Raw genomic sequence first — 20,555 nt, forward strand, 5'->3', positions numbered from 1 at the left:
TTCCCTGTGACTGATGGAGGCTCCACCCGGGGGTGTGGGAGCAGGTGCCCAAGTAAGCAGGAGAGAACAGTGCAGTAGGCAGATATTTATTGGTGTAGAGAGGAGGGGAATCACAGGAAAACAAACTGCAGAGGTGACCACAGCACAAGCTGGGACAGAACCACTCTCCATTGATCCTTCCTCCCAGCAGCATCCAGCGTGTTTCCCTCCAGCAAAGCTTGTCTGCTGCCATTGCACATCTCCCAGAACTCAAGTGCAAGTAGGAGCCAGCCAGAACAGAGCAGCAAAGAGGAGGGCCACACCATGCCCAGGGCATGGTTCCCACCCTAGACCACAGATAGGCAGGGCCTGGGACATCCCTGCCCCCACCAGGGTGACTAAGGCTGCTCTGGCCCCTGGCCAGCTGTGCCATGCAGCTCCATGGCAGTGCCAATCCACCCTCTGCAAGGGAGAAGCCTGGATGTCTACCCTGGAGGGGTGCAGGGTACACCACCATCTGCAGAGCCCAGAGGAGCCCCGGCTCTTCCATGGTTGTGCCAGTAAACTGCAAGCTGTAGTTCTCCACAGCTCTGAGGAAGGAGCTCAGCCAGCTTATGGAGTCCTGTCCAGGGCAGTAGGGAGACTAATGAGAGCTGCTTCTGCAGACACAGAAAGATTGCATGAGTGCAAACACTGCCAGAGTGGGAGGACTGTGCTCCACAAGCACTCTGGCTCTGCCCTCACATTCCCACAGGCTCCATTCCAGTCCTGGCCAGGGTTGCTTGGTCTCTCCCAGGTCAGGGTTCACTACAAGGGGATGCAGGGATTGCACAGCAGCATGGGCTACGCTACAAACCACATTCTAACTACATCTCACAGGAACAACACTGAGTAGGAGACGTGCAGAGCACTTGACAGAGGGCCCCCAGCCATGGCAGACCTGACCCATTCCTCTGCAGCAGTGGGACCCCTTCAGAGGCAGCCCCCTGCAGCTCTATGAGCATAAGCACACACAGCAATTAGTATAGGAACACTGTGAACTGTGACTACTGCATACACAACAGGAGGCCCTCCTGCTGCACAGGGCTAAGCCTGGACCACTGGTCCCTCCGGACGTCTCACAGCACACACAACTCCAGCTTGTGAATAATTTAACTAGCAACTGTACAGTTTCCTCATTTGATCCAGTTCCACAGATGGGACATCCCTGGAGTCTGGGCAAGGGACAAATCAGGGAGTTAGGGGTCCCTCCGGACTCCAGGGGTGGGGCAGGAGCAGAGCAGAGTTAGAAGATGGGAATGTAGTTGTCAATCTTGGTCCTGTGTCGCTGGGCGATGCACTCTGCAATCCACACAATGTTGCGGCACTCCTGCTCCTTCAGCTTCACGAAGGCGTAGAAGACTCCAAAGTGGAACTGGTTGAGGAAGGCCAGCTTGTTCAGCTTTACCTGGGGAAAGCCCAGAGGAGCACATGTCATTTGTTCACCTCAGATAGGAGGAGTTGGTCAAGGCAAGCATGCAGCTGCTTGGAAGGACCCATGACTTCCCAACAGGCTGAAGGCTCTGCACAGGTATCCTGTTCTGCATCTCACTAGGTCCTCAGGACAGCTCCAACCTATAGCACATGGCTCAGGACAGACTCTGACATTTGAAGGGGGAAATATTTATAACTTGGGTACCACAAAAGTCCTTATTTTCCATGCAATTACACTCTGGTTTTGCTGTTGATGGACCAAATATCCATTAGCAGCCCCAAACATGCCTCCTCACACTGTTAGAATCTGTCTGGGTGAGACAACGGGCCAAGCACTATGTCAGGCTCCCATTCTCATGCAGCAGCAGAGGGCAAGCATGCTTCTCCTTCCCCCAAACCTTGTTCATCCACAGCGCTGCTGAGAGGGCAGCAGACCAGCTTCCTGACACCTGGAGCTTTGCAAATGGCACACATCAAGCAGCATCTCATGGCTCACTCACCTCGTGCTCAAAGAACCTGTCTTCAAGGGTTTTGTCTCCAGGGTTGCTGCCAGCCCCTTCAAACAGCAGCTTGTACTCCTGCAGGAAGGCATTACATGAGGATATACCCTGTACCCAAACTCAGCAGAACTTGAGGGCCCACTGTGTCACAGATACTCCAGCCACCCTGTCAAGTCAGAGGACAGAGAAGCCAAGAGTCCTGCCCCTTCTCCAAAACGTGCAGCTCTCAAAGGTGTATCATTGCTTTGAGCCACAGGAAAAGGGGCATCAGGTACAGACCCCTCCACGTACAGACTGCAGGGTTTGGTCCAGATCCCTGTGCCCATGTACACAGGCTGCTCAGTAAGGGGACACTGAGCTCTGACTCCAAACAGATCCCCAGCCACGCACAAAGTGCTTTGAACACAGACAAATCCAAACGTGCCCTCCCAGGCCAGTGTCTCACCTTGAACGGAGCCAGAGCTCAAGGCTGGAAGTGGGGCAACTCCACTTCTCACTGAAAACACATTTCCTTTCCCAAATAAGGCAAGGAGAGTCTGTCACTGCTGCCACATCAGCACCTCAAGGGTTTGGTGGTAAGGGCAGTCCCCACACCCTTGGACAGGGAACATTGTCTCCCAATCACCCCTAAAATGACAGCCATGACTAACAAGCCAATGACATCTCGGGCAAGCCAAGTCCTGTCCAAGCAGAGCACAGGACCAACAGCATCAGAGAAGACTAGCACCTCTATCCCCAAGCTGTCAAGCCACAAGTTCCCCCATATTCCCAAGAAGCTCTGACCCAGAGCAGGTTCTTGTACCAATCCCCACGGCTCTCACCCCAGAGCACTCACAGGGTAGTAGTCAGCAACGTTTTTGACTTGCTCGTAGTCATCTGCCCTGGCCAGCTGAGCCAGGCCCTCAGGGTAGAGCTTGCCACAGTGTGGGAACAGCTTGGCTCGGTCCTCCTTGGACAGCTCAGTACCAAATGAGTTGATGGTGATAATGAAGGCCCTCCGGTCAGCTTCAAACTGTGGGAAAAGAGTGGCTCATGCTGGGATGCAGCATCTTTACCAGAGGCTGGCAGATATCAGTGCTGCTCTGCACACAGCCACATCAGAGGGCAGCATGAGGAGGCTGCTGGGATGTGTACAGCTCTCCAGTGCTCTGCTAGGGCAGGCTACAAGTGTAGGCTTCCAGTATGCCCAGTGCTGGGAGCATTCAGGTGAGGAAATCCCCATCCCAGGCACAAGCCAAATCCTGCCCAAGTCAAGGAGTGTCTCTCATCTACTGCTGCTAAGTTCTGCCCATCTCACAGCAAGCTTTGGCATGGAGAGAGGCTGTGACCCAAACAGCTCTGGTAGCTCTCCTACATGTTATCTATGTGAGAGGATGAAGATGATGCCACAAAAGCAACAAAGGTATCAGTACTTGGGGAACCAAAGTCATGCTCAGGCAGTGTTCCCCAGGCCTCCCAGTGAGCAGGTCAAGTGGGCGTGGGGATGCTGAGCATGACCTGGAGAATGCTTAACAGCTGGCAGACGAGCTGGGCCTGAGCAGGGAGTGATGACCATCACTGTAATATCATCCAGCTATGGAAGTTTCCACACCCACCTCTAGGATTGGGCACATGGCATCTGCCGTGGTACCTCCCAGCGTCTTGCAGAACTTGTAGAAGGACTCCAGGTAAGCCTGGAAGAGAGAGGGCAGATGAGCATTCTCCTACACAGCTTCATCTACTCCCCCACAGGGGCCTTCAGCAGAGGACAGACAGCAAGCAGACTTTGCTTGCTTGCTCCCAGACGCTCTGTAACACAGCACAGGCACTCTGGCCCCATGTGAACTTGCCCACACAACGACTGCGCTTTCCCCAGGAGCCAGAGACATGAAGGGTTGTGGTTGGGTTTGTTCAAGTGACTGCATGAGCTTACTGTGGGCAAGATCCCCAGGCAGCAAGGTTAAAGCCTATTTTTCTCCTTTGAGTCGCCTAACTCATTTTACTGAAGTCTCACGTGGTTTCCTGACCCTGCTCTGGCCTCCACAAACATGCCAAGCCACACAACCATAGCTGCAAGACCTACACTCAGAAAGGAGCGCTGTGTAAGCAGAGTCAAGAGATGAGACAGGACATCTGTGAAAGAAACCAGCCATTCTCTCTAATTCTCTTTTCACACTGCGGCCACTTGGTCTCTATCCCAACTGAAGCACTGCAGAAAACACACGGCCAGGCACAGCTACGCTGCCTCCAGGAAATCCTTTGTGGAGATGTTCCGTAATCCATCTGGAAGATGACTCTGTCTCCCAGGGGGAGCCTAAGAAGGCTGTGGATGGCTAAAAGTATCGTTCAGCAAAAATGTTCTCAGAAGAAGTGATCAAGTAATAAAACGCCTTCCCGAGCAGAGAGCAGCAACCAGAATCACTTTAAAGGGATGGAATAAAAGGATGCTGAGACACCACAAATCTCTGCTTTATCACAACAACTCTAGGACTGAAGAGGGACTAAGAATGTACTAGCTGGATACCCTCACCCTCTGCACCAGGAAAGCACCTGGATGACTGTGTTCTGTAAATATTTGTTACCACACAGTGCAAGAGGACAATGCTGGGTGAGCATCACCCAAAGAAAGCCTCTCCAGCACTTGCCACTGCTCAGGTGGAGGAGAGCACAGAGCACGAGTGACTAACTGCACAGACTGCAGTTACCACAGGAACAAGGACATGGATAATGGATGCTGTTTGAGGCTGACAGGAAAGTGAACATGGAGAAGAGATTCAGTCACAACCCTGCCCTTATCAGAGCTCATGCACAAGCCTCAGGCTTTAGAAGCAAATATAGGTGAACTCAAATATCCACCAGTGAATGGGGATCCAATATCACAGACAACATGGAAACAGTCTGTAAACAGCTGCACTGGGTACCCTTCCAGTGACAGCAACTGGCAGAAAAACTCCAGTGTCCTGAAGCCCTTACCCCAGGAACAGAGGTGTCTTTGCCTTTCATGGGTCTTCCTTTTCATGAACCCACTCCCCCTGCCTCCTGCTAGCCTCATCTGTCCTCAAATCCAGTCTGAAGACAGGCCTTGGCCTGTCCATCCACACTGACTTTTCCAACTTCATCTGTGGATACCACCCTCCTCTGCCAGGTGAGGAATCCTAACCTTTTCCTGCAGTTTTCTGAACCGAAGTCATCCTACCCAATCCTCTAAATGTGTCTGCCTTAGCATCATCTCCTGTTTTGCTATTCATATTCTGAGATGAGAGGAATGAGATAGTATCCAGGTCAAACACACTTTACAGATGCATGCAGTAGCACAGTGATACTCATACAGTTCTTTATTACTGTTAAGAACAAGTAACCTTGTATAGAGACAATTGCTTAGGTTAATCATTACCCAAGATTCCAATTAGTAGTAGGAAGGAACAAGGAGACCCTCACTATACCAGCAGAGTTAGGATTCCTTCCTGGCCTCTCCCATACACCATTCCACATTTATCCACACTGATCTGCCTGCTTTATTTTACTGTCCAGTCACAAAGCTCCTTCAACCGGTTCCTACAAGAAAGTCATCAGCAAAGGCCAACAGTCAGCTGGCTTCACTTCAACAAGAGATGGAACAAAGGGAGTAAGAACTGAAGATAACAAGGCCAGCAATAAAGATAACAATGCCAGCACACTTCCATTGCAAGACTTGGCTGCACTCTACACTAAGCACTGACCATTTTTAACCTCTGTTCCCCATTTTAATCATATTTCCATTTGAGAATCTTCATTGCTAACAAGAAGCCTTTGTAATAGCCTTCCTCGTATGAATCCTGCTCAAACCTTCTGTCAACACACTCAGATTCCTTAAAAGCCTCCAGTATGTCTGGGAGATAGCACTTCCCCTTCCCATGCCAACTCCACACGAACGCAGGCATCTGTCCCAGGCCTGTTGTGCTTTTCAGAGCAGTTCTCTGCAGATTTCAGACCTGATTTTATTTCCCTCATTTGCATTGTATTATACATTTTCCAGTCCCTGGGGAGAGAGGTAGTTTCAAGTAGTCTATAAGCAGCAATCACATTTTCCACCCCTTCATCCCACTGATTTGTTATGGACAGAGCCCCTGTATTCCCCAGGGGCAGCTCTTTAGCAAGAACAAGTGCCAGCACATACTGAGGCATTACAGGCACCTACATTTCCATTTGTGGGTTGGAAGAGCAGACTACAAAGCAGTATTGAGCCTCAAAAAGGATATGGGAAAGGACATGGCGGCTGGGATCCAAGGGGATACATCCCACCTCCCTCCCAACCAGTTTTCCCTGTGCCCACTCTGCTGCCTGCCTTCCCCCTCCTGCCTCATGTTGAGACCGAGGCCTGTGCCCTGGAAGGCTGTGGTGTTTATGCACACAGGTGTCTCTCCCTGTTACAGCAAAGACCAGTACATGCCAGAGGCCACAGGCAGCTGGGCATGACTGCTGACATGCCGCTCCTTTTCCCTCCCTTTGCCTTCTTCCCTTCACGCCTGACCTGCTCTCTGCCTCTCCAAACAGGCTACAGCTTTCTTGGGAAGAAGAGGTCACACTGACTGCAGGCTGGACGTGACCAGCCAAAACAAGATTGACAGATAAAATCTACATCCCACCCCTGATCCAGAGAGTCGAGATGGAGCGATAGCCACAGCCTGCACATAAACACATGCTTCAACACTGCCAGCTAAAACCAGACACAGCCTGCAGAGATGACAGCTTGGGACAAGGAGATCCTTAGTCCCCTCCACATCCCTCTGCCCATACTCTCCTCCCCAGCTTGCGCTTTTACACTGCTTTACCAAGAACATGTAACCCCAATCACAGCCACAGAAGGCTTGGGCAGACAGGTGGAAGGTCTTTAGGAAGAGCTCAAGACAGGGAGCTAAGCCAATGGGAGTCCTTCAACCAAGTTTAAGTTTAGTCACTGTAAATGCAGTTAACTGCACCTCTGAACCCATGTGGTAATGGAGGAGACTACTCCTGCCTGGGGCATGACTAAACTCAAAGACACAACCTCTGCAAAATCTCTTGCACAGACTCTTGAGAAAATCCTCTCTGCCTAGCTCTGGTCCCTGACTCAGCAGAGCTGTGTGATCGGATGTCAGGCCCCTCCAGGAGTGTTATCTTTACTTTCCAATGGATGGGAGTGAGTTTTGGCCATGTTTAATCACCATGCCAGGAATAAATAGGAAAGTTTACATCTCCTTCCTTTCGCAGGAAGGAGAGGACACTAGGACAAGAGGCAACAGGCAGAAATTGATGCACAGAAGTTCCACCTGAATATGAGGAAGAACTTTTTTTACTGTGTGGGTGACCATGCACTGGAACTGTTTGCCCAGAGAGGGTGTGGAGCCTCTCTCACTGGAGATATTCCAGAACCATCTGGACACAATCCTATGCCATGTGCTCCAGGATAGCCCTACTTGAGCAGGGAGGTTGAACCAGGTGACCCACGGTGGCCTTTTCCAACCAAACCCATTCTGTGACTCTGTGATTCATTTACCTTATACAGCGTGTTTCGAATTATTTCAATATTCATTTCATCCAGGTCCTGTTCAGATATGCAGTCTTGGAAGAAAGCAGCTGAAACAGAGCCAGAGACAGAGTTAGCATTGCCCTAACCAGAGCCATGCTCAGCATTTTCCAGACTCCTCAACAATACCAGGCAGAAGCACATCCTGTGTTGAGCTTGTCCCTCCTAGGCCTGGCCCTTATCTTCAGCAGCCAAATTGTCATGACTCAAAACCTCAGGCTCCACCATGGTTCCTTAGGCCATAATAATTTTGGGGGTTCTCATATGAAAATCTTTCTTTACCCCTTAGTCCTATGGTTTTGTTAACAGCCTATTCCCAGCAGAAATTCTGAGCTCTAGCCCCCAGTATCAGTGATAGAGAAACCTGTATTTAAAAATAAGCATTCCCCAACTGTTCCCAGATGCAGGCACTTGGAGGTGACAAGGCAGCTTTGAACTGCTACAGCCTGCTACAGCATTGCAGGAGTGCTTAAGCACCTGTGAGACAGCAGCTGATGAAACACAAGGAGCTGATGCTTCTCCCTCCTTCTACAATATCTTAGTGGGGATTAAGAAGGTATGATGATGCCATAGCTCCTATAGCCCATGACACTGGTCATGGTTGGAGTCAGGAGTTGTTTCTCCTGGTCAAGTCTATCGGTCTCATTTTCCACTTCCTCCAGGGGCTTCTATTTCTCTAGCTGAAAGTTAGTAACAGGAGACAGAATAAATTAGTAGGACTTGGTAGGATGCTCAGCCCCTACATACTTTGCCAGAGTACTGCTGGGAGGGAGCTGGAGAAGTTGTTGCCATCTAAAGAACACAGACTTCAGATCAAACAGGTGCTGCAAGCTGCAGATACAGATGAGTCTTTTACATCTACAGTGTAAATGCAAACGAGTAGTACAATAAAACCCATTGACAGGACTTCCTGACTTCAACCCTCACTCAGTAACCAACTTTGCTGAATTTGCTACAAAAAGAAATCTGATCTGTCTCAGCTTACACAGTGCAGTTGTGGGTAACAGACACCACAGTCGTGCTGAGAACTGACCAGTGCTCTGCTCTGTGCAAAAAACCAGCTGCAAGGCATGCTCACACCTCTGGCCTGCACCACTTTTATAGTATGAGCTGCCTGGAAGGACACCAGTCACAGTGTGGGTCTGGAGGGTCCTGAACAGAGGTTAACCTCTGCAGAAGTTTCTTTGCAGCACCAAGAGCACAATGCCACGTGTCCAGGGGAACGCTGCTCCCGATGGTTGGCAAAAAGGCAAACAGAGTGTGCCAGGACTGGTTTTTACTGCAGGATGTGCTGGCCAGCCTGGATAGCTAAGCAGTGGCTACTTCAGAGTAGCTGAGGAATGAGTACACAGCTATTTCAGTTCTTGGCCCTCCAATATCCCAAATTAGGCTTACAGTCCTGTTAACCTATGAAAGCCATTTGGGGTTAGGCATTCCCACCAAGCCACGTAGCTACTCAAGTCCTTTTAGGAGATAGAGCTGCTGTTTCTTTGCGTGTGGTCACTGGAAAGAGTGCAAGTTAAACAACTGAAGCCTGCATGCCTGCTTGTTTAGGCAACACAGCTACTCCCCATGTTCCCCTGCTGAAGAAATGCCACATTAGTTGGTACACAGCCCCAAGGGCATGGCCAGGGCAAAGGTCTGGAGAAGCTAGCCCAGGCAGGGCTGAAGCAGGCAAAACCAACTCATGTAAAAGGACATGAAAGCAAGAGGCAAAGACCCTCAGTTGCCAGCCATGTTGTCCAGAACCATCTCAAAACTGACATGGGGCATTTTCACTCCATATTCTGCTGGAAGCTTTAAGGTCTCTGAGAGAATATCTCTGTTCTATCTTCTTGCCAAAATGGGAAGGTTCCCACTTACTTGTGAGGAGGATTTTCTTCCCACACATCATCCCTACAGTGGGCTCAACTCAGCTGCATGCAGAGCCTCAGTTCTCCTGCTCTGTTGTTGCCCTGCCTTGCAACCCACATCTCCTGAGGCAGGTTCTCCCTTCTTTACTGGGCACAAGTTATTTTTCCATGACAACTACTTCATTTGCCCCATTATTACACGGAGCATTTAAAAAAGCACTTTCAGTTCCAAAGCCAACCATTTCTATCAAAGACAGCATGATGACTTAGAGTGTTTTCTTCTTTCTAGCAACCCCAAAAGAATGACTAATCACTGACTCAGGCATATCTCATTACGTTTTTGCCCACAGATGCTAAACTAGAAAGTCACCTGTGACTACCTCCCCTACTACTGCAAAGACTTCCATATTTTCTCCAGAACCACTTCCTACACCTTTTATCTTTAAAGAACAGATCTGTCTGACTAGCTCTTCATAAGACACTTGGTTTTAGCATTATGTACCTCCTGAATAAGCCTGTAGCCTTGAGATAATACACCTCAGTCCAGGATGCTGCTATACAATGAGTTTTAAAAGACTTTTGGAAATTTCTTTGTTTTGCTGTGGTTGTTTGGGTTTGTTTTTTGTTTATATAAAGGGCTTTTATTTAACTAGCGCTAATTTTAGTAGTCTCAGAACAAGACTGGGCATGTGCAGATCTCTATAATTATCTATAAAAACTGCATACAAGAAATTACCCAATGGTCCAACTAAAAGAGCTAGAAATCAAGTGATTCATTCCAGCAGAAGACCCAATAGTCTGGAGGAGACTCAAGGCCTGGCTCACAAAAACCAAACTGTCCAGCACTTTGCCCTACCACTGTGCTTCCCTGGACACTGATTGAAGGGTACAGAGAGGTAGCTGGTCCTCTAGAGGAAAAAATGGCATAGGACAGACATAAACCTGAACTCAAGCCCAGCCACCACAGGCAGTACAGCCACAGCTGTGCATTACCCACTGCTTTGTGTCTTCCTGGAGCACAACTTAGGCTTAGCTGGAGATAGGGACATCTGTTCCACCACAGACAGCTGAGAGGTATTTTGAACAGCTCCACTCACCCAGGGGAGTGTCCACCAAGATTGCATTGTAAAGCTCTGCAGGTGTCTGAGCAATGTTCACAGCTTCCATCTGCTCAAAACTTCCCAGAGGATGGCATTTGGGCACCAGCTCGGAGATGGAACGCTGGTGCAGAGTCCCAGTGATCAGCAGAATGACATTGTCAATCATGTAGCTGTACCTGCAGGAAGGAAAGAGGAAGACTGAAACAATACATACAATGTGAAACCCAGCAACAGGCACTCATCATCTCCTCGTGAACATCTCCAGAAAGATGCACACTTCCCACAAAGAAGTACTAAGGCACCTCCTTAGCATCTGTTTATCATGCCAGCCTAGGAAAAGGCAATCAGGCATAATCCCAGGCTGTGATTTACGCCACAGCTGAACCACACCATCTGGGTACCACCCACCACTGAGGAGCATTAAACTGGAACTGACTTCTGGAGGTCTTTGGCCCCATACCCTGCTCCAAACTTGGCTGGCTCTAACTGCTCAGGCAAAAAGACTTTTGAATGTTCATATGACTTTGAATTACTTGCAAGAATATGTATCTCACAACCTCCCTGGGGCTCTGCTTCAGCACACAACCACATTTGCAATGGAAAGGCTTTCCATAACATTCCCCCATGGTCATTTGTCTACTGTCTCTCATTCTAACCCCACACACCTCCAAGAGGAGCCTGGCTCCAGTTTCAGTGCCAGCAACACTGCTCCATCTTGCCAAGTGAAAGGAGGAAGGGTCACATTTCTGCCGCCTCACTCCATTCCAACAACAACAGGACTGGCAGCTTTGGCACAACCTTCACTCACACCCTCAAGAAACTACACACAAGGTTTTTCACACCTTACACCAAAAGCTACAAACTTCTTTGCATTAGCCCAAGTTATGACGCCCCAAACCAAGTTCTCCACTTATGTTGTTCAGGATTAGCAGATTCAGTCTTTGGCACTGCAGCAATGGGACATTCAATCTGGAATCACAGTACCTGGCATAAGTTCCACCAACACAAGCCCTTTGTGGCCTTCCTCTCCAATATGTTCATTTTTCTCCTGCACTGAGAACCTCAGAACTGGGCACAGCATTCCAGGTGAGGCCTCTCCTGAGCAGAGGAGAAAGAACACCTCCCAGTACTCCCAGTCCAGCCAGAGAAGAGAGACAGAGCTAGCCTGAAGACTGGGAACACATGAAAGGCTGGTAGCCTTCTCCAAGTAGAACGTCCAAGCAAGAGATTGAGGCATCACATAAATACCAAGTGTCCCCAGCAAGAACAGCAGTGATACTCTAGGCATCTTCACCACCAGCTAAGCCACAAGCCAACCAAGCTGAGAACCTGAAAAACATCAAGTGAGATGAGGGGGTTTTTTAGTCAGCACAAGTCGCCTTTGCACATATCCCTCAGCAGCACAGGGAAGAGGCACAGATGCTGAAGAGCAGGGTATGTGGCATTTCACACTCCCTTGATCGCATTCCTAGAACTCTAAAAAGTTAAATTATGAAAAAGACCTCAAGAAGCTCCTTGGCAGAAGATGCTTCAAAACAAATGAGATCAGGCCTGAACTAGAATGGCAAAAGGAGTTATGCATATCTGGAGTTGTAGAGAGTCAGGCTTCCCACAGGTACTTAAGTACTGAAGAAAGGGAACTTAAGGCCAGCATCCTGGGACAGATGACAGACATGGGCAAGGCTCTGGTGATATTTACCAGACACGCACTGGGATGCTGCTGGTCTTTGCATTTCCAAGCTAACAAAGAGCACGGTGCAGAGCTGCTTCCCTTTAACTACATCAAAGGCAGGTAAGCAGAGCCAGTTAAAGGCAGATTTTGCTAGTTTTTATTAGACGGGCTTATTGCCTCTCAAATATGCTCAAAGGGCACGTCCATGAAAACATCAAATCCACACCTTAGTTCCTCAAACAGGTGCTGTTTTTTTCTCTCCACACTGCAAGGCTGAGTAATGCACCTCCTGGCCCTACGATTTTTGCAGAGCGCCCTTCTGTTTTCACAGCCTACCTTTCCTGGTTCAATCTAGAACCAGGGCAATCAGCACAAGCTTCATGTACTAGGAAACCTCCTTTTGCCCTTTAATCTGCAAGGTCATTATCTTCCCTCCTGTTTGTGCAGCTCTCACCATGGAGATGACTGCAATCTCCAGGACAGCAAGAAGGGCCTGTTTATGAGAACGGAGCTAAGTCCCTTGCAGTAAGCAGCTGGTTCCTGGTAAATAAAAGCATCTGCACCCTAACACAGATGCTTCTCCATGAGGTGCACCAGAACAAGGATACAGATCTTTTCCCAGCTCCACCATCTGCGCTCAACATGCAAGTTTCCTTAGTGCAACACAGTAGCTTTAAGGAAAGACCATGGCCAGCACTTCTCTCAACAAAGCAAGGCAACAATATACAGCACTACCAAAATTTGTTATTTTAACAGCCTACAGTGAAGGAGTAGGTAAGGAAATACAGTTGTGTATTCCAGCACACCTCCTTCCTATCCCCAGTTTACTACAGATACCACTCTCCACAACATATCTGCAAGGAGCCTGGCCAATGTCAACTGTACAGGAACTGAGGAGAAGTGTCTGGAGCCCTACTGCTCTCAGGTCTTCAGAGCAGCTCACTGCAGTCCCACCAAGCTCATTCATGCCTTCCCAGTCCAGCTCAGCACAAAAGCCACAGCCAGGTTTCGGGAGAGCTGCCAAAATCTGAGTGTCTTCACACATGGAAGCTCCTGCTTTTGGACTGATGGTCTCAGGAAAGACAATCCAGCTGGCTTCCAGTGCCAGACAGCAAAGCATGGCCCTCCCTGTTTAATTTATACCCCTTAACTTGACTGTTTCCTCATCCTTCAGGGAGGTCTGGGAAATGCACGGTCTACAGCCCAAATGCCAAGGAAGCACCAACTGTTTTAAAGATTACTTCATCTCCTTAAATCTTGCTGTCAAAGGATTCATCCCTGCAGGAAGAGTCAGTATGTGTGAGACAGAAGGGAATTCTCATTCAAATTTCCCTCCTGAAAACATTTCAAACCTTCACAATAACAAGGAAAATAGAGCAGGACAAAGGTCTTCTTGTACCTGTTAAGGCCAGGCAGACACCAGCAGCACTACCTAATCCTTCAAAATAGTTCCATTTACCTCAAGGAAGGCCAGACCATCCTCATTCACATTCTGTCCCTACTTCATCCCAATAAAACCAGTCACAGCTTAGCCACTCCTGGCTAAAGGACAAGTCTTCCAGTGCCAGGGCAGCTGGAAAAGCCTCTTCTCATATGTGGAAGGGGCAACAGTCACATTGCTGTGTCAGGTTTCAACAAGGACCCATCTGCCTCCATCAGCAAAGCTGTCCCAAGACCACAGCAGAGGTCCTGGCTAGGCTGGCATTTCCTCCCAGGCCCAAAGAAACAGAGTAAGTTCAGCAGCAGCAGTGTTTCTAAGAACCTCCAACTACTTATGCAATAGGGCAACTTTTGTTGTCATCTTCCTCATCTCCTATAAGGTTCTGATGAGCTTCAAATGTTTCAGCTTTCATGATTAATGCCTGCTCAGACCCCTCCAAGAGCATTTTAACCTTCACTAGCTCTCAGTGCAGCTAGTAAGAAGACCATGTTCTGGGACACATAAAATAGAAGTAGTTTGTCACTTGTAACACCCTGAAGCCTTAGTTCAGCCCACTTGGATGGCCCCTTCATAGCAAAACTCTTGCACACAAACATGTTTTACACTCTGCTTTGAGCTGCTTTCTGCTCACCTGGGGACATGGGCACAAAACCAGCCAGAGTTTGACATGCACAGTTACACCAGCCATAACTCTTCCTGTCACCCACTGAACAGAGGTGTTGTACATTCCAGAAATTCACATTCACAGAAACACAATTTTAGTCAATACTGAGAAGTGTCAGTAACATCTCACAGGAGAGTATAATTTCTTATTAAGGGACCAAAAGGAATCAGCAAACATAGAAATATCCTCAGAGACAATGATTTACAGCTTCCTGAAGCCTGAGACAACTGGAGCCACTATCTTTGCTCCTCCAGCAACTCCCACTGCAGAACAATATGCATTGGGTGACACTCAGATAACAAGAACAAAGTTAGGCTAGGATATGCCTAGAGAAGCCAAAAAAGGGGCACTGGTGGGGGAAACCTTCCTTCCAGCAGCAGCATCAGGCCAGAGCTCATTCTCACTGCTGGGTTTGGAAGGTATGGTCTCAGGCAGACACAGCAGAGAACCCTCATAAAGAAGAGGGGAGAGCCAGCCCCCAGAAGCTAAATCCTGACATAGTCACCCATGGGTAGCTATGGAGCAGGATCAAGCAGGAGTAGAACACAAGTGCAAAAACCATACACGAACAGGGGAGAGCCAGCCCCCAGAAGCTAAATCCTGACATGGGTAGCTATGGAGCAGGATCCAGCAGGAGTAGAACACAAGTGCAAAAGCCATACATAAGTACTTTGACAATGTATGTTTCCTCCTTCTGGCATTACTGAAGTACAGACACTGATAAACGAGATATGCAAGAAAGACTGCAGTGGCCCACTGAATATTTGGAAAGGCTGGGAGCACATGAAATGCATGAACACACATCATATGGGGCATTTACAACTTGGCCTCAAGGCACTCAGGCACAGCACTGCAAGGCACTGACCCCAAAACAGTTACAGCTTCTCCCTCCTCCACTTACTAATCTAATCTAATCATAAAGAGTCATTGTCCTACAGCAGATAGGTTGGTCTTTTATTGCTTTCTGTTCCAGGATACTAAAAAATCCGTTAACAATACTGCAAGTAGTCACAAAGCATGACTAATGATGGAATATTGCATGACCTGAGATTCTCAGGGATCCTCCAAAAGTAGAGCCAAAACTGTAGCTCAAACAGCTGCTCTGTAAGGGATCATGAGGACAGCCCTCCATGTCACAGCCAACAGACAGCAGTGGGCCAATGCAGAGGTGCATAGCAGGGGTTTTGTCAGGATGGGTTAAGATATTGACTTGCTCAGGCAGCTTTAATGCTTTCCAAAACCAGCATTAGACATTAACTCAGACTACTGTGAGCAAGGCCAAAGTTCCTATGTGACTGCATTGGGCAGTTACTCAGATTACTATAGAAGCAGGAATTTATTTTGGGATGAAAAAGGGAAATTTCCAGTGGGAGCAGAGCAGTGCTCTGAACTCTGCAAGAATTCTAGAGACAGCTTTAAAAGATAATGAAGTTGTTTTGACTATAGTCACTTTAGCATCTAGTGCTTCCCTCTTGCAGCTCATTTAGTTCACATACTCAGGGGGTGTTGAGAGAAGTAACTTAGGGAAAAACTTTCAGGCTGGTCGTACCACTGCTTCCTTGGGCTTGTGCATAAATACACAGATCCATCTATATCCCAGTGGACACTGTGCCTGTACACAGAGCCACTTGTCACACCTCTCTCAAGCTCCAAATGTTAAGCAGCCACGAGGGAAAGCAACACACAGACTTCAAAGCCCAAAAGAGCAGTGGCTGACACTAAGAATAGTGCCAACAGCTGAGATGTTTGTATCTGCGGGGTCGGCTTAAGATCATTAGTAAATAACTGCACAGATGTCCTGATCTGGAAAGGAGAGGAATGTTGCACATCAGGAAGATCTCAGTGCCTCACTGAGACTTGTTTGAGTAATAGACAATGGATGTGAACAGAGTCAAATCCTTTAATCAGTTTTTCAGCTCGTATTAGAACAGGTCAGATCAGCAGCAGTTCTACCTCTCATCGGCAGCTGAAGCTCAGAGAGTCCAGGAACAGCAAGAGCAGATGCAATGTGTGATGATCTCTGCTCAAAGTGTCCTTGCTGGTCTCTTCCTAGAGTCACATCAATACAAACCATACCTAAGTGCTACATTCGTGAACCTGCCAAAGAGAAAGCTGAGAATTTCATGGTTGCCACCACAAACCAAGGGCGCTCAGCCAGGAAGTGGGTGCTCTGCTAAACTTAGATCAACAAGACCATTTGAGAGCAAAGAGTTATAACTTCACAGTACTACAGAGGCTGTGGCAGCCTTTCAAAACCAAATATCCAGGAATGTTCTCAGCATTAATCTATATTTAGCTGTATCTCCACATGATTTTTACCATCCTCTAGTCTAGGTCTCTTGGGATACTGACCTCAGTTTTCCACTGGTATCATCTGTTAACTTACATGCAGTGATAGCTGCATTAAAGACTAACGAGAAAAAAGCTACAAGAAATACTTTTCATTTTAAGGCTTTATGAATTTGACTCAGTGTTCCTGATCTGTAAAAACCCCTTGAAACATCAGGGAATGTTTTGAGCACCTTCCAGCCTGGTGCCTAAACTTGATGTCTCAAAGTTTGAGAAACACAAGGCTAATGTGCACAGCTGAGCCCTGGCACTCTGCACCATGTTGAACACACTTGAGCCCTAATTAAATTTTAAATATTGACCAAAAACATGCAATCATGCTGCTTTCACAGGAACCAGCTGCAAAAGTCAAACTTGCATAAAGTTTTTCTTACCTTACCACTAAAGCAGAAACCCCACAACATTTCATGGATATAAAATAAGAGGAAAGTCTGCACTGTTCACATCCCCCAAACTGTCTCTAGTAGCTAAGAAAGCTGAATGAGTTTAGAGGTCTAAAAGCCTTTACCTGCTTCTCAGTGAATGTGTGGTCTGGACCCAGCCAATGTGCAGAAGGTCTCTGTGCATACAGAGCTGCTGCCAGCAGAAGACAAGAAAATTCATCATCCCACCTGACATGCAGTAAACCATAGGAGGCAGACACAAAATTTAGCTCAGCCTCTAAATAACATTGTGGTACTTATTCAAAGCTCTACACAAGCGTTTGCTAGGCTTCAATGGACCTGGGAGAGGGGAGTAGGACCCAAGATGCCCCCAGGAAACCTTCAGAAGTAGTGTTCTTGGCCTCCAGACCTTCCCTGGGCTGAACTTGTCAGTCTAGAGTATTGGGTGAGGCAAATCAATGGAACGGTAAAAGGAAAACAAAAGCTGCTAAGGTCAAGCATGAAAGACCTTGGGAATGGTTTCAGTCAAGAAGCAAAACATGTTAGATGTAAACAGAATTGCACAGTGAGTGCACACTCAGCTGAAGGCACTGCACACGGGTTTTCTTCTGGAAAAGCTGCAGTCACACAAATTGATTTGAGCAGCACTGATAACCTCCTAATACACACTCCCTTCCCTTCTCATTTTATGCCTCTAACAGACATTCTCCTCAGCCTGTTGAGGAAAAGACTGTAAGAAGGAGCATGGGGGAAGTACAAGGACTGTTCCTGCAAACTGCAGACTCACCAGAGAAATTCATCTTTAAACAAAGGCCAAGAAGATATAGAAGTCCACACACTGCCTGTGGATGACACCGCACAGGCTTGGATGGGGATGATATCCAGGGCAATAAATTCTCACCTAATCACCCAGAGCCTGCATGCTAGAGCCCTTTCTCAGACTCTGCAGAGTTTCACTGAAGACTTCCCTTAGTGACACATGGGCTGAAATTTGGAGCTCATCACTCACTTTTTGAGCATCTCTACTGCCACCAGTAACATTTTGTTAGCTTTTCTGATCACTGCCACAGCTCACTGTTTGCCAGGCACTGTGTTAACACACTGTGAAGAACAATGCAGCTCCATAGCAGAACAGTTAGGTTGTTCCCATTCAAATCCACTGGCCAAATGAAGTGTTTTTCAGGCATCAGGGAAAAAAAAATAAAAACCAAGCAGCCTTTTAATGTAATATAGAGTGAAACACACCTTTCAAAGATTCCCTTTCTAATGAGGGCACCTGCAGTCACACCACTACTCCCACAGTCACCACCATGCAACCCAGTCCATCATCACAGACATTGGTTCTGGGAAACCAGTGTGAGACCAGCATCCTTTGGGAATGCAGGTGAGCAGATGCAGCTCTGATGCCACCATCCAGAGGACACAAATCTCTGATCGTTTCCAGACCATTAGCTACATGCCCTCTACTTTTGAATATTGCATAATCCCTCCAAGAACTTGGCTTATCAGTTCAACTTTGCACTCCCTGCAAACACGGAAGCTGTTTGTCAGAAACCTGTGCTGCTTTGCCAAAACAATCTGTGCCAGAAAAGGCTCTTAAACCTTTTATGCAGAATCCCCAGCCACTACAGTAATTTTTGCTTCCTAACCCCACTGCCACCAAGGAACCTGACTGAAATAGTATAGTGTAATTTTCAATGCAGCAGCATTAGGAAAGATCCTTCAGACTGTGGGACTTGTCACAATGAACTACACCTAATGTAAAGCACTTGAAGGGTTTTTTCCTTCTCCAGGAAAGGATTTCAAAAGGATGCAGTCATATTTTGTAACCCCCACAGTTATGCCAGGATGCACACTCAAGTACATTTAGAATGAAGACAGGCAACTTCCTACTCCAGAGAGTAAGATTAGTGCTCTTCATCTTAAGTAGCAATTGAAAAATTTGGCTTCAGAAAAACCACTGCTGCAAAATTAAAATTGAATTCAAAGTTGTGCAGCAGAAACTAGATCTATCCAGTGCAGGGGAGAGGCAGAGCAGGACTAGGTCAGGGAGAAGGTAACAGAGGGAAGTGGCAGTGAAAAAAAGGCACACACAAGGGGAAAAGGTACATGCAGCCTCATCAAAAACACATCTTGTGACCACAAAAACATACTGAAAGCCAAGTTCCCAGCTGCATCCTCGGGGCAAAAAAAAGAACCTGGTTCCCAGCCCTTGTAGGCTGGTAAGACAAAGATAAAAGATGACCTAGTCTGTCCTCTAGATGACAGGCTTGATCACAGATTTGGAATGTATTTAGACCCAGCTTGCCCCTAGCCCTCACTCCCACAGCACACTCAGTGTCCACAGTTGTCAGCAGCTCCCCCACTGAAGACAAGACCAGACCCTTCTCTGCCCATCAGTTTGCTGTGAGGGCTCAAGGGCCCAACAGCTGCCAGGGCCTTGACACTGTTCTGCTGCAAAGGCAGACTTCCCAGAGCAGGGAAGAGACTGTGCCGAAGAAGTGGGGAGGGAAAGAAAACCCAAAACAAACCCCAAACAAAAAACCCACACACAACAAAAACCAAACAAACCAACCCCAAAAAACCACTAAACCCTTTTCCTTGCCACTAGAAAAATACTAAAGCTGACAATCATCAAGCTACAGCAGGCTGGAGTCAGGATTCTTTATCATCATGTTGCTCCTATCTAAACCATATACAGGAACACTGGAAGGAAGGAGAGACAGGCCATGGCACCATGTCAGGCTAACACAAAGAACAAAGCCTGTACAGAACAGCAAGGCAGCACATCACTAAGAAGAACCTAAAACCCACTTCCATCCCACAAGTCAACATGTGCTTGTTGAATTCAGGAAGTGGCTTTTGCTGTTTCAAGAACACTTAATACCTGTTTGTTGCTGCCCTACAGAACATCACTACATTCCCCCAGCCAAACAGTCCATTGTTTGTGTTGGAGCAGAGATGTTAACAGACAATTTGTGCCTATCACTCAGAACCTACTAAGATTGGCTCAAAGACATGGGGAAGCACCAGCAGCCTTCCAGCAAGGAGCTGCGTGGCAAGATGCAGAGCTAGCAGGTGTGTTATGGAGACTGCAGCAGGCTCAGCAAGTCGAGCTTTCTGCTTGCAGTGGCAGAAGCTGCCAGCTACAGCCACCACTTGAAAAAACAAATTGAGGAAGTTGGCTGATTTCCCTTATTTTGGTACTGAGAACACAACACTTGCCACAGAAGAGTTCCTGGAGAGAACCAGAGCCAGGAAAGAGTCAATGAGGTGCCAGGAGAGGAGCACAACAGGACAAAAAAACCCAAAAAAAATCAGTGTCAGCAAGTGACTCGGGGAACAAAGACCTTACTTTGGGGTTGCTGCCTAGCCGCATTCTGGGGTCAGTTTTGTTCTCGTGCTTTTAAACACTGCCCTTTCTCTACACTCAGGACAGAGGTTAACTCCTGCCCACCTCCCCAGGTGACCATCCTCACCCACGCTGGCTGTGCACCTGGGGACAGGAAGCACGGGGCTGGAGTGCCACCTTCCGGCAAGGAACCGGCAGCGCGGCCTCCCCTCCCTGGAGCGGGAGCGGAACACGCGCATCCTCCGGGAGCGGGAGCGGAGCACGC

General features: G+C 47.9%; 1 protein-coding gene across 1 annotated transcript in view; it reads right to left on the reverse strand.

Annotated features, from left to right (window-relative positions):
* Positions 1-70: 70 nt before the first annotated feature.
* Positions 71-20,555, reverse strand: part of ATP6V0D1 (ATPase H+ transporting V0 subunit d1) — a 34,339-nt gene continuing 13,854 nt past the window's right edge. Inside the window, exons 3-8 of the mRNA XM_039721129.1 lie at positions 10,427-10,605; positions 7,447-7,526; positions 3,548-3,625; positions 2,788-2,964; positions 1,953-2,030; positions 71-1,426 (exon numbers count right to left, since the gene is read on the reverse strand). Of these exons, the coding sequence (XP_039577063.1) occupies positions 1,265-1,426; positions 1,953-2,030; positions 2,788-2,964; positions 3,548-3,625; positions 7,447-7,526; positions 10,427-10,605 (754 nt within the window). The 3' untranslated portion in view covers positions 71-1,264. The remainder of the gene's footprint in view (positions 1,427-1,952; positions 2,031-2,787; positions 2,965-3,547; positions 3,626-7,446; positions 7,527-10,426; positions 10,606-20,555) is intronic.

This window comes from Passer montanus, unplaced genomic scaffold (assembly GCF_014805655.1).
Source record: "Passer montanus isolate IOZ18808 unplaced genomic scaffold, ASM1480565v1 scaffold45, whole genome shotgun sequence".
Taxonomy (NCBI): domain Eukaryota; kingdom Metazoa; phylum Chordata; class Aves; order Passeriformes; family Passeridae; genus Passer; species Passer montanus.